The 15,372-nt window shown below is 37.3% G+C and overlaps 1 protein-coding gene across 1 annotated transcript in view; it reads right to left on the minus strand.

Annotated features, from left to right (window-relative positions):
- Positions 1-15,372, minus strand: part of SEL1L2 (sel-1 suppressor of lin-12-like 2 (C. elegans)) — a 103,166-nt gene that overhangs the window by 60,855 nt on the left and 26,939 nt on the right. The window contains exons 4-5 of the mRNA XM_005860574.2: positions 5,401-5,503; positions 2,005-2,167 (exon numbers count right to left, since the gene is read on the minus strand). Coding sequence (XP_005860636.2) covers positions 2,005-2,167; positions 5,401-5,503 — 266 coding nt within the window. The remainder of the gene's footprint in view (positions 1-2,004; positions 2,168-5,400; positions 5,504-15,372) is intronic.

The following is a 15,372-nucleotide window of genomic DNA, read 5'->3' on the forward strand; positions in this document are numbered from 1 at the left end:
ATAAGTATATAATTATATAAGTATATAATTAATTATTTATATTTTTTTGTCCCAGGTACTGTGCTAAATGCTAGTGATATAGCAGTGAACCAGACAGACACAGTACCCAGTGAAGTTTTTTTTTTTAAATTATAATTTACATTCACTATTATTTTGTATTAGTTTTAGGTGTATAGCCATAGTGGTTAGACAACCATATACTTTACAAATGTTCCCCCTGATATTTATAGTATCCATATGTAGTTATTACAATATTATTGACTATATTTCCTATGCTATACTTTACATCCCCATGACTAGTTTGTAAAGCTTTACATTTATATAATGGAATATGAGTCATCCACACACAAAATGAAATCTTACCATTTGCAACAGCATGGATTGACCTAAAGGATTTTATGGAAGTGAAATGTCAATCATACAAAGACAAATATATGATTTCACTTACATGTGGAATCTAATGGACAAACAAAAGAGAAACAGACTCATAGACACAGAGAGCAGACTGATAGTTCCCAGTGTTTTATCATTATCTTAACTACAGTTAAAAATTAGAGAGGTTGCCCCACAGTTTTCTGGTCCAATTTCTGGTTCAACTAAACATAAAGACTCATAAGACTCCAATAGGCTACATTTACCAACAGTCTATTCAGTTGGGTATCACACAGGAACCACAGTTTCAGAAGGCAGCACCAGGCCCTCTTGTCTGTGGAAATCTTCCCCACAGTTTGCACAATATTCCAGTAGCCATTTTTGGTCCCTTAGATGATGGCTCAGATCCAGGGGCTTATATTAACACTGGGTGGGTGTGGGAACCACCCTGACAAAAATGTCACGCCCCATGTAACAACTCCATAGATATAGTGTCCAGGGTAAGAATCACTATGACCATCAGGTATTTATAGTTCATTATGGTTCCTCCCAGTCCAAAGGAAGCTTTCCAATCAGAGATCATTTCAATCATAAGCAATGCTCCCTAGAAACACAGTTAACATTTTACTCCTATCAAATTACCAGGGAAACAGTGCTAGAGTGAACGGAAGGTCAAATTCTCATGCAGAAAAAGGAAAAAAGGTTTTCTTACATAGCTACACAATAAACAAGAGGCAGTATAGATTCAAACTTAAGTTTTTCTGATTCCAAAGCATAATTTCTGAAATTTACTGGATGGTAAAAAAACAAAACACACACACACACACACACACACACACACAACACACACACACACAAATATCTTTGGAGGAAAGTTTTTAGACTTTCTTCTTCATACTTTCTGTATTCTCAGATTTCTTTTTGTAATGAGCATGAATTTCTTTTGTAATTAGGAAGAAATATTTTCACTAAAAAGACTAGAAACATGAAAATATGATTTTGCTATAGCATTAAGTAGCCAGAAACAAAATGATATATGCACTTGTATTGTGATTAGAATGGTATAAAAAGGAAGATGCAGAGAGGATAAAACCAAGGGAAAATGCAATAGTTGAATCAGGGTAGTTGGTTTATGAAGGTCTTTTTTGAATTTTTTTTCAAATTTTCTATGAAATGCTTATTTTATTCTTGGAATAAAATGAAATGCATTTTTTAAGTAGAAAAGTAAATATATATAGCTTATTAAGTATTTCAAACGTGAAAACCAGGAAAACATCATCCCAAGATAATAGATTTAGTTCTATATTTCTTTGCATAGGTGAATATACTTTACATATAAAACATATGTTAAGAATTCAGAGTTCTCAAATTTTCTCAGAACACACATGGACATGGAAAGTGGAGTAGAGAGCAGTTCTGTTCCATTCCTGAAAGTCGCTAATGTAACTGTAAGGATTTGCCCATGGCTGCTGCTGGTTCCCTGCCCTGACACTACACTATTCTGTGCATTGCAGTAACTTCCCTAGGTCTGGATTCACGAAGTAGTGTGGGAATACTATTGCCCAATTCCTCTTACATGTTACAGTTATTTCAGGATGTAGTTATTTGAGATTTATTTTTTCCAAAACTCACATTTTGGGCTTTATATGATCCTTCTTTGGCCAACAGCTCATATAATTGGATAGCTGCTGTTATGTTTTGCATGCCAAAATTTCCAAATAGCAAAGCATCAGCCATTTTCTCCATAGCTTTCAAGTTTCCCAGGTCAGCTGCTTTTGCAAAGAATATGTAGGCTCTGTTTCAAGAATATCCGGTTAGAAGTTTGATAATAAAAAATGAAATTTTCTGTTCCCCCTTTCATAATACTTCTCTCTAGAACCCAGTTGTCATTTCTCTTAACAATATGGTTTAGCTAAAGTCCATTACACCTCTAGACTAGTAGATTCTTTTATCCTTAGATTAGTCTAAGATTAAAATTTCAATATATCTGAAAAATAGGGAAGCTGATAAAAAGGAGAAATATATAAAATACATTATATATACCAAGCTTATATACCAAGTGAAGTGAAAAATTGAGGCACTTGTCCTAAAATAGTGAACTCCAAGTTCACTATGAATACTTGTTTTATAAAGTAAATTCTGAAATATATAACAATATAATAAAAATCAATTGAAAATAATCAAAACTGATTGTCACTTCTAGGAAGTTACTATCATGAGAACAGTCCCTTAATATTCTGAAGTAATTTTTTTAAAAATATATTTTATTGATTTTTATACCAAGCTTATATACCAAGTGAAGTGAAAAATTGAGGCACTTGTCCTAAAATAGTGAACTCCAAGTTCACTATGAATACTTGTTTTATAAAGTAAATTCTGAAATATATAACAATATAATAAAAATCAATTGAAAATAATCAAAACTGATTGTCACTTCTAGGAAGTTACTATCATGAGAACAACAGTCCCTTAATATGAAATAATTTTTTATAACACAACATATTCTTATCAGATCAAAGTCAAGGCTGTATGGAAAAGCAATAACCAAATAAAATCTAATGATTATAAGGGCTCTAGAGTCTGACTGCCTCAGTTCAAATCCTGGCTCTACCACTTATTAGTTCAGAGCTTTGGGCAAGTTATTTAACTTCCCTGTGCCTCTCTCGCCTATGGAATAGGGATAATAATAACACCTATTTCATAGGGTTGCTGGGAAGATTCAATGAAATAATCCATAGGAAGTAATTGGTATAGCACCTGGTATAGAGTGAGTACTCAATAAATTTAGCTATCATCATCATCATCATCATCATCATCATCACCACCACTTTTGCATAGGTTCTAAAGTTTTATGGCACTGTAATTTTCCCCTGTAATTAGTGGGTAAATGGTGTGAGAACTTAGTGATTGCAAATATAGATGCCATAGGATTGCCTCACATTGCATTTTCTGAGGGGTCAGAAGCCACCTTCTGTACAGCAGTAATGGATCTGTGTAACGGATCTGTATGACAGCAGTGATGGAGAGACTTGCAAGGTCAAAACTTGTGTCAGAGACAGAGAGTACTTTTGGGATTGATTTTTACTATTATAACTTCCTTTCTGGTAGTGGTAAGACATGAAAGCATTAACCTTTACCTGTGACATTGACTCAAATGCTGGAACAAACACACATATCTGCCATTGCTACCAGTTTAGAAGGATCAGGAGACTCAGCTTTATGTACCACCTTTCCAGGCTGATGCTAACATAGCCTGCTCTTGGTAAAAGGCTGGGACAGAATGAATAGACAAAAAAGGATGGGCTAGTGACATCCAGGTAGGCATTAGAGTCCCGGATGGCAAAACAGAGAGTAGACTTCAGTGAAAAAATAAAAAAGAAGCCAGGAGGTTAAGCAAGAAATTGTCAGAGCAAGCTGAGAACCTGGGTAACAGAACACAAGTAAGATAGAAGGTCTCAAAGGTCAATGAATGCACATGTCTGGCATCCAGGGATAGATTTGACATCAGGATACAGACTCCCTAAAGCTCTCTGTCACATGGCTTGCTGCTGCAACTGCATAGCCTGGTGGGATGCTCAGACTAGAAGGGCACTGACATGGATCAGGGCAGAGAAACCTCGGACTGCAGGATCCAGCAGTATATCCATTCACTGGTCCTGGGTGCAGCAATGGGTTGCAAAACCAATCTTTCTATGTGTCTTTGATTTTGAGGGAGAGGTAGGTATCTAGGTCCCCCTGTCAGGAAGGTCCAAGGTGATATAAGGAATACTAGAAGCAGGACCCAGGGCTGGAGAAAGTTGTTGGTAAATTAAATAGGATTAAGATCTGGGCTGCAATCCCCAAAAGGAGAAACTGGGCAGCAAGGGCAAAAGGAAAGTTCAATTAGGTATCTGGTATTAAGGTGGGTGCAGGGAGAGGGGGATTCTAAATGCATCTCTAGAGCACATCAGAAACTTGGTGTGGGGCAGCAGCATAGTTCCCAACCTTCTTTGTTGATGTGGAGTGATTCTTAATGACAGCTAACACTGGCTGTCACAGAGGCTTCTTGACTCCTTCAGACAAATTTGCATTTCCCTGACATGCTTGCTTAACATCTGTAAATTCTAATAGCACTGACTTGTTTAACAATTTGCCTCTCATACATACAAAGAAGCTGAATGACTGAATGAGAGGATCAATTCCCTTCTTAACTCATAAGTCTGGGGATAAAATGGGATCACATACACGAAAGTGCTTTAAAACCAGAAAGTACTGAACAAATACATAGGAGAATAAAGCATTCTAAAACAACTACACTAATTAAATAACAAATTTAATTTTATTTGGAATCCTATACAATAACAGCCTAATATGCCAAGTGTCCAGTTTTCTGGTCGGCCATTCAACCAATCAAAGCGTAATATGCTAATGATATACTAAGGCCGCTCAACTGCTGCACTGACATGCACTGACCACCAGGGGGCAGACGTCCTGACCGCTAGGTTAGCTTGCTGCTGGGGTCCTGCTGATCAGGACTGAGCAAGAAGGACCAGACATGCCCCAGAGCCTTCCCGCGGTCCCTCCCAGGCTGGCCAACATCCCGCATCCCTCCCTGGCCCTGATCATGCACTGGTGGGATCCCTTGGCCTGGCCTGTGCCCTCTTGCAATATGGGACCCCTCAGGGGATGGTGGAGAGCCTGTTTCGGCCCAATCCTGCAGGCCAGGCCGAGGGACCCCACTGGTGCACAAATTCGTGCACTGGGCCTGTAGTATCTAATAAAAAGTCAAAAGAGAATATTTTTACCTGAATGTTCAGATAAGTGCCTTAATTCTGCATTTCACTTAATGTGAAGGAACCACAATTTCACATATAGTTCTATTTATTTATGCTGATAATATGTAGGATTCCTTAAAAATAAAAACTTATGAACAAATATGTTTATTTGTTATATCAATAACATGTTAATGACATTGAAACTAGTTTTTGAATTCTTCTTTTTCTCAACCTGGAAATTTAACTTGGCTTATGTAACTGGATAAAGACTTACTGTGCTTTTTGTCTTTGCCCTTTAGACTGCTGGAGAATCTTGATGCCCATCTTAAATAGCTGGTCACCTTCAGCTGTGAAATTTTTCTTTGCTCGCTTTTTTACTATATATGAAAAATACAAGGAAAAGTAACATTATTTTTGTGTTTTATATTTTAAAAATAATGTGCTGGCATATTAGCTTGACTTTTGTTCTCCTTATTTTTTAATCTCTGCATTTCAAGAAAATCACCTTACTTTTGGTCAGAAGGTAGAAACTGCTTACAAAAGTATACTTGTCCTGCCTTTTGTGAAGGGGTCTGGATGATGGAGGAGACAGCGAGATGCTTTTGATGGTAAAAGGGAAAGAGATGTTCCAAGTCTGGAAAGGGGATACAAAGTCCCAAAGCAGAAGGCAGGAAGCAGGGCCTCCAAGAGAAGGGTTTGCCTGGTATACCTAGAGGCCGGCTCTTAGACACCAGGCTCTCAGCTCCCAGACTCCCTTAATTAAGCATGGACCATAAGCCTCAGAGCCATAAAATTCCAAGAGGACATAGGGAAGGACATAGGCAATGGGCATCTCCAAGATGACAGGTGTACACCTAAGATTGGAGGTAAAAATTTAGCTTTGCCCAAGGCTCCCCCCTCCTCTCCTAGAATCTTTCTGAGATCTTTCTAGACTATCAGAACTGTTGGGGATGAGCATCAGGAATAAAAGAGGGCTGAGTAAGTGTGCCACCTTTAGGACCTTAGGGAAGACACACAGAAAGAGTATCAATAATAACTTGCCTTGTGGAATGGGGACTCAGAGTAACTTTAATAGGATTTAATGAAAATAAAAAACCAGAATTTAACCTGCTGCAATCATGATATTTCTCAAATGTATATAACACCTCACAATTTTCAAAACATTTTCACCAGTTTACAGATAGGAAAAGCTGGCTAGCTTTAGAGTCCTTCACCCACCCCACCGCAACACACACACACACACACACACACACACACACACACACACACCCTTCCACAAATTCACAGTGCCTCTTGAAGTCCATTACAGCACTCAGTGAAACCTCTGATTAAATGAACCCCTTCTGAAGCCATTTTAAAGGAAGGCATTCTGGGATTTGATGCTTCATTAACCAGACCACAAAGACTTAAGTGCCTCTTGTTTTTCTTCTCCTTGATAAGCTATCAGAATTGTTCACTTTCTTTTTAAAATGTAAACACTTTAAACTAATGTCTAAATTTAAAGCTAATTCATAATTATTTTGAATGTTTCAAGTTATCCAATCAATTTACTAATACCAGACATTTTAGCATCTAATTTCTGCTTTGAGTTATATGTTATCCATACTCATAATTAAGGAGGAAAGATAATGGGGAAAAACCTACTAATCTACATTTGGAATAGCAATGTCCTATTAACATGCTTTCCAAAAAGAGAATAACTTGAAAAATTAACTCTGCCATGCATATACAAAAGAGAAATGATTTACTACTACAGCTTTCCATCCATGGCTTTTACTTTTTCATTAGTAACTCTTGTTTTTTGTGCTTTCCAAATACGTATATTGAAATACAACTTTTATTTACTATAAGAGAGCTCAATTATCAGAGAAAGTTATCTTCATGATATTTTAATTTCTTTTTTATGGTTTGATGATTTACAAATTTGGGAAAATGATTTGAGAACATCCTGAACTTATGTAAAGGATTTTCATGAGTCTGAAGTCCTCTGAGATGGCCATCTTTAAGCCAAGTGGAGAAGCAATAGAATGAAACCAACCTTGCTGATCATAGACTTTTGCATCCAGAATTGTGAGAAAACAAATTTCTGCTATTTAAACCACCTTGCCTCTGGTATTTTGTTATGGCAAACTAATACAGATACCAACTTCATATCACATGAAAAAGAAGCTGCCCCTTTTCCCCATGGGAAAGAATACACCCAAAATCAACTTTCTGTCAGACCAGTAGCTACATTCTAAATGAATGTAGAAGGGATTACAATTTCCCCTGGGCCCTTAAGGTCCCCAGGTGCTAGACATCTGACTTTCCCAGGCAGCTAGATGCCCAAATAGCTCACCTCTGAGAAGGCTACTTTTTTCCCCATGATTGTACTCTAAGTAGGCAGTGTAGCAGATAGACTTTCCATGTGTGCACAAATCCCTGGACCCATCTCACCTCTCTGAGGGATGAGGGAGAACGGGGAACCTATGCCTTCTCATGTTGACCCTTCAACTATAAATTTCCCTAATCAAGTCTATTCCTTAATCCCCATCACTTGTCCTTGTGGAATTAATACAGATTCTTCTTGTTTATAATGAGTATAAGCAAATCTTTGGAACAAAAAGTGCTCACTTGCTTGTTTCAGATACTAATGAGAAAAAGGAGAGCTGGAGACAACTTGTTCTCTGTCGTTCATACTTTTACATATTTATTCAATCAATATGAACTGAATACTTACCATGTGTTAGACACAGTGATCGATATTGTGTTCACATATATGATCAAGACACTGCCCCATCCTGGCAGGGGAGACAGACATGTTTACCAAAAGTTACAATAGTCATGTGGTAGGCACTATGCAATAAGGCACTATGGGAGCACAGGAGCTTTCTTGTTTGTAACTAATACAAACACATGAAACATTCTAAAAAATAGACCACATATTATGGCACAAAACAAGTCTATATAAATTCAAGAAGACTGATATAATACCAAGCATCTTCTCGGATCACAATGGCATGAAGTTAGAAATCAACTATAATAAAAAACCTCAAAAATACTCAAATACATGGAGGCCAAATAGCAGGTTATTAAACAATGAATGGGTTACCAACGAGATCAAGCAAGAAACTAAAAACTTCCTGGAAACAAATGAAAATGAGCACACAACCACCCCAAACCTACAGGACATGGCAAAAGCAGTCCTGACAGGAAAGTTCATAGCATTACAGACCTATCTCAAGAAACAAGAACAAGCACTAATAAACTATCTAACCCTACAGCTAAATGAATTAGAAAGAGAACAACAAGAAAATCCTAGTGGAAGTAGAAGGAAGGAAACAATAAAGATCAGAGAGGAAATAAATAACATAGAGACAAAAAATACAGTACAAAATATCAATAAATCCAAGAGCTGGTTATTTAAAAAGATAAATAAGATTGAAGAACCACTAGCCAGACTCATCAAGAAACAGAGACGACACAAATAAATAGAATATATCCTAACCCCCCCCCCAAATACCAATAAAAAGAATATATGCACCCTATGTTCATAGCAGCATTATTTACCATACCTAAGATTTGGAAACAGCCCAAGTGCCCATTAGTAGGTGAACGCATAAAAAAGCCATGGGACATTTATAAAATAGAATACTATGCAGCTGTGAAAAAGAGGGATCTCCCTTTGGTACAGCATGAATGGACCTGGAGAATATTATGCTAAGTGAAATAAGACAATCTGAGAAAGACAAGTATCACATGATCTCCTTTATCTGTGGAATCTAACGAACAAAATGAATTGACCAACAAAATAAGACCCAAAGCATGGAGGCATGGGACAGACTGACATACCTCAATGTGGGGATGGGGGGACGAGAAGAGATAAACCAAGAAATATATACTTATATGCATAGCCCATGGACACAAGTAATAGGGTGGTGAAGACCTGAGGGAGTGATTAGGGGCTGGGAGGAGGGGGGATAAAAGGTGAAAAAGTGAGGGACATCTGTAATACTATCAACAACAAAAATATATTTTAAAAAAGAGAAAAATCCAAGGCTCATCCATTACAAGTTCTTTTTTTTTTTAATCCTCCAACCAAGCCACACTGACCAGGGCCCATTACCAGTTCTGATCATAGCTTGCCAAAACATCAATGCCCATGCTTATTTTTCATCATTTCTAGTACCCGAGGAAATAAATGATAGAGCCCAGCTCTGCATTAAAAATAAAATTATAAAAGTTTTGGCATGCTTTAGGTATCCTTTTTCAGATATTTGTAGCAGGAGGATTTCCACATTGTGCTAGCCCACCATTTTGCTAGAATGGGATATCTTCAGTAATTTTCTTTTAAAAACAACTCATTTACATACAACTTCTGTTGATTTAAAGAAAAACTTTTAGTAATAGGAAATGGCATGCAGATTGGGTTTCCTGATAAGCAGACTTTAAGAGTTCATAGTGTTATAAAGACGTGCCCTTGGGAACCACAATTGGGGAAGAAGATGGATTGGGCAGAAGGAGATAGAAGCTATTAAACCCATTAAACCCTTCCCTGACCCCACAGGGTGCTCTGGAGCTTAAATGGCTTTTCTAACTCATCCCAAGTTAGGCTGATATGGTCCAGTCTTTATGCTCCTGAATTGACTAGTCATAGGAAGTGGGCTGCCCCAGGGGGGAGGCATAACCTTGGCTATGCAGTATTCTGCACCCGAGACAGTCCCTGAAGGGACTGGCTGCTTGAAGGCTGTCTGCATACAGCACTGCCAGCAACTGGGGCAACAAGTCCCTCATTGAAGAGAGGATCTGAACGGCACTTCACAATATCCTCCACTTACATTCCAAAAGTCCATAAAGTGGAAAACAAGTGATAAATTTAGCCTACCTGGTCACAGACCACAGAAACAAGAAAAAGAATGCCAAGACTGGCTTAACACAAGATTCCAAAACAGTTCCTCCCCAAATCAAGAACACTGATCTGATTTCCGAAATTAATAATGATTAAATCCAAGAAATGCCAGGAAGGACCTTGTCAGGAGAAATGCATTGAAGAATATAGAAGGCAGTGTTCCAGTGGCCTGCAGGAACAGGCTCCATTGTTCCCTCTGCATGATTAATTATTGATTTGTCTTGCTAACAATGTAATAAAGATAATTACTCTATTAGACTCAATTCTGATTCAGAAAGAATAATTAGCTGAGTGAAATCAACATGCCATTTTAAAAATGTAATGGATGTGAAAGCATTGTGCTCAACTGTAAAACTATTCAAATGTACTCTAAAAATGTAAGGCTTTGTTATTTTTATATAGCACCTATATTGTTGTATGTTATTGAGAATGGTAGACTCGGCGTAAGAAGACCTGAGTTTATATCCTACCTCTATATAGAAAGAATTTAACTCAGTTTAATTCAGCAAATATTTTTCGTATTAACTATGTGACAGATACTAAGCCAGGCACAGATCTTGCCTTGAGGTAATGGGAGTAAAATGCTATTGGTTATATTTGTGAAATTCTAGGTAAAGCTACAAATGGTAGAGAATGGAAAATGGATAAGTAGTTCCTCTATTTTCAAGATAGGGAGAAATATATTAATATTCCAGAAATGGCTTGATGTTAATCTCTTTATTTTTTTAAATCCTCACCTTTTCTTTTTTTAAATCCTCACCCAAGGATATTTTTATTAATTTGAGAGAGAGAGACAGAGACAGAGACAGAGAGACAGAAACATTGATCAGTTGCCTCCCATAAGCGCCCTGACGGGGGATGGAACTCACATCCTTTCAGTGTATGCCCTGATCAGGAATCAAACCCCCAAACTTTAGGTGTATGAGATGATGCTCCAACCCACTGAGCCATAAAGGCCAGGGAAATCTCTTGAATTTTCAGAACAGATTATTATACATGGTTTGTGAGCCTTCAATTAAGGTGATGTGATCACTAAGAATTAGAAATGTTTTTTTGAGAATGTTAGATTAAATCTCATTTCTTACTTCTGAAGGATTAGCAAGTCTGAGAATAGCATTTATACAGAACACTCATATCCCATCTTTTATGATATACTTTGTACAAAATGTTGGATGAGAATAGAATTTAGCACAGTTTTAGTCAGTCTGACACCCATGTGTAGCCCATATTCCTGTTTCACTCCACAACCTGTGAAGTTCAAACCCTCCCTTTAGAAGGTTACTTCTCCATAGCTTCCTTTACTTTCTTAACTTGATTCAATAGGCACATTTCCTAGGTTGTCCCATATTCCTAGGTAACTCAACATCACTTCTAGTTGTTCCCCCAAAATATTCACTCTTACAACGCATTTATGAGGAAGGTTGATTTTTACCAAAGATTTTATAAAGCAAAATGAGATCATTAATTTCACTAACAAAAACAATTCTAAGGGTTATCAATGAGTTAAAAACCTCAGTTGGGTTCTCCAACTTTGATGTTTTATTGGTTTCTTAAATTGGCATAATAACCATCTTTCTGACCCCTTAATTTCTCCATATTTTTCTTCTATTCTCTTTTATTATTACTCTTCAAAAATAAAATGACAAGATTTCTTTTTCTGGCTCTACAGTGCAATTTCTTCCCACTCTTGAATACTTGGAAACAGCTGACACTAGGCTTCTGTGTGGATTAGAGGTGGGGCATCAGAAAAAGGTATTTGCCTACCTTCTATCCACAAATGCATATTAAGCCAACTTCCAAAACAAGGACAAGTGATCACTTTACAAGGTATTCTGGTTAATAAAATTTTATTTTTTCAACCTCATTACATGTAGATTTGTATCTGGTTGATCAGTGGGTAAATATAATTCTAGAAATTTATGGTGGATTATTGAAGGTAGATTATTAAGGCTCTAAGGTTGACCCTGTCTTGCTAACTTCTTGAGCAAAAGATTGGAAAGCATGCTTATCAACATTTTGAATGACAGAAAATAGAAGAGAATAGCTGATGAGTTAGCTGATGTAATCAATAGGTTAGAATAATAGTATAAAATAAACAGAATAAAATTTAATATACATAAATCTAAAATCTTAGGCTTAGATTCAAATATTTAGATGAACATATAAGAATTGGAAGATACCTGGTTGTAATGATTAATTTTATGTGCCTACTCACCTAGGCTACAGTCCCCAGTTATTAAATAAAACAGTAGTTATTGCTGGGAGGGTATTTTATAGATGTTATTAAAACCCATAAGCAGGTGACTTTAAGTATGGGAGATTATCCAGATAATCTGGGCTGGGCAGAATTAATCAGATAAAAGGCTTAATCAGTTGAATGGAGCTGGGGTTTCCCTGAGAAGGAAAAATTTAACCTGTAAACAGTGGCTTCAGCTGCTGGACTAGGAGTTCCAGCCTGCCCTTGTTGACAGGCAGCCCCCCACAATCATGCACACCAATGCCTTGCGATAAATCCTTTAACATATATCTCCTATTGGTTCTTTTTTTCTGGTTGAGCCCTCACTGATACACTGGTTTAGTACTTTAGGTGAGCAAATATTTCAATTTTCTCTAAGTTCATTATATGTCATCACTGATAATGGTACCAAGAACAACTAGCAGGATCTTAGAAACAATATGTATGAGCCACAGTATTCAGGGAGGTAGGGTAACAGCTCCACTGTACTCTGCGTGGAGCAATCAATAACAGGATGATTAGGTCTGGCTCCAAATGGCATAGTTTAATATCAACATAGACTACTACTTAAGATCACTGTTGGCAAGTGATTTTGGTTTAATCTACATTAAGAACATAAGAAAGAGATGTATTAAATAATGTCATAAGCTGCTTTATATGATGTAGTGAGCTTAGTCATGAGTATTTAAGTAGAAGCTGGTTGTTATCTCCCAGAAATACCTGATGAAAGATGACATTAGATTAGATGACTTCTTAAGTTTCATAATTCTAATATCCTGAAATTTTACCTTTAATAACTATGCTACTATTCCATATCACTAAAAGTCCATCCTTTTAGTTCATGCCATCTAATTTCTTTGTCTGGAAAACCTGGTGTGTTGGATGTCTTCTGATTGCCTGTCTAGATCAACTCCTCTCTATTCTGTTCCCTGGCACACAAACCCACATGGACTGGATCAATGAACTCTCTTCTCCTCCAGCTTCTGGTTAGGTTGGGCTGAAAGGCACCAGCAGGAGGGATGGAGGGTAGGAAGAGCATGAGGTAGGAGTATTTTATTCCCTGGCTTCTCATTCTGGGTTGTGGCAGGCTGACTTTGTCCTTTGACCTGAGGTCGTAGTTGTGTCAGACAGCCCTCTCCACTTTGCTTCCCTTCTCAGCATTCCAGTAGCCACTATTGCCCTGTGACCACTCAGGCCTAGGGGTGGTAATTACTGTTCCAACCTGGAAAATACTTTGTGGTTTCCCACTACATTGTCTGCGCCTTTAGAAATAGTCCCTTTATTAAATTTTTCTCAAATGACTCAGTTTAAACATGCCATTTGTTTCCTGTCAAAACCTTACCTGATACTTTGAGTAACACACACATCAACATTTTTATGTATATCTAGAGCCAACTCTTCAATTGAGAAGCAAGCCAGTCTTTTGGGGTAAATATGGAGAAGAGTGCTCTTAAAGTATTAAGATTTAAACATTAAAAAAATCATTGTTAAATCAAGACTCTCATAAAAAAACAAGCAGTAATAACTCTTCTATATTTACTTCTGGCAGGACACATTTTCTAAGTTATGTAAAGCTTGGTGAATGGACATTATGACTTGTAAGACAAGGCTTTTCAAATGTCCTTAGAGCATTTAGATAGGCAGCAATAAATGAATGCATGTACACTCCCTAGAAGACTGGAGGACAGGAAGACAATTTTTAAAGTCTTAGGTTTGATAATTCAAAATGTGAAATGTCTTGAATACATTATAGCTATTACATAGTTCTAAAATAAAAATGTTTTTAATTATTTACCATTATTTATTTTCCCTTAAAAACTTCAAGTAAATTTAGTACTCAGGAAATTGCAGTATCTTTATTGTGTAAGTTCAATATTTCCCCCAAACTCTTTTGGGACACATAGGATTAAAATTTCATGATATTGTCAGCTTTCTTTTGTGACAGGCATATGGCATAATGGCTAAGAGCTGGAGGACTTTGGCACCAGACCATCTAAGTTCAAATCTCAGTTTCCCTACTAAACATTGGTTTTGTGATGCTAAACAAATTATTTTATTTTGCTGTACTGCAGGTTTCACATCTTATAGATCAGATTGGAGACCATAGTAAACTACCTTAAATTGAATAAAGCACTGAAAATAATATAGAAAATGCTCAATTAGAGTTAGCTTATTACTTATTACTAGAGGCCCAGTGCATGAAATTCGTGCACTGGTAGGGTCCCTAGGGGCTGCCAGCTGCCAGCTGGGCCTCCCTCCCTTCCCCTGGCTGGTCCGCCCCCTGGTTGAACTCCCGGAAGAACTCAGGTCAAGGGGACAATTTGCCACCTGCCAGTGCTGCGGGCTGGGGCCTCCCTCCCTTCCCCTGGCCGGTCCGCCCCCTGGTTGAACTCCCAGAAGAACTCGGGTCAAGGGGACAATTTGCATACTACTCTTTTATTATATAGGATTATAAGACATACTATAACCACTTGAATATAAGGGAAAGAAACTTCATTTGAAGGGTGACATTATTTACTCTTTTAAACAGGAAAGGCTTTTTTAAACAACCTCTACCTACCTTACTTGCCAAATTAACCAATTCTTTTCATTTATTCTACTCAAATTACTGAAGTCCACAGCATATAGAATTCTTGCAGCACGTGGGATTGTGCATGTGTGAACTTCTGTTCCCATCCCTTGCTTACCAAAAATCAGGAATGCTTGTTCTTAAACCTGTTTGTACCAGTTGTACTTTTATCATAATTATAGAATTTAATAAAACAATATATAAACTGATTAAATATAAGTGCAGAAAGAAATTGTGTTTCTGTGTAACTTAAATCTATGAAAAAACTTGATAAAGGATGGCCACTAAAAATTACCTGATTTAATTGTAGGTGAAGCATCCAGAACAGCGGTTCTCAACCTGTGGGTCGTGACCCCTTTGGGGGTCGAACGACCCTTTCACAGGGGTCACCTAAGACCACTGGAAAACACATATATAATTACATATTGTTTTTGTGATTAATCACTATGCTTTAATTATGTTCAATTTGTAACAATGAAATTGGGGGTCACCACAACATGACGAACTGTATTAAAGGGTCGCGGCATTAGGAAGGTTGAGAACCACTGCTCTA

The sequence above is a fragment of the Myotis brandtii genome, unplaced genomic scaffold (genome assembly GCF_000412655.1).
Source record: "Myotis brandtii unplaced genomic scaffold, ASM41265v1 scaffold137, whole genome shotgun sequence".
Taxonomy (NCBI): domain Eukaryota; kingdom Metazoa; phylum Chordata; class Mammalia; order Chiroptera; family Vespertilionidae; genus Myotis; species Myotis brandtii.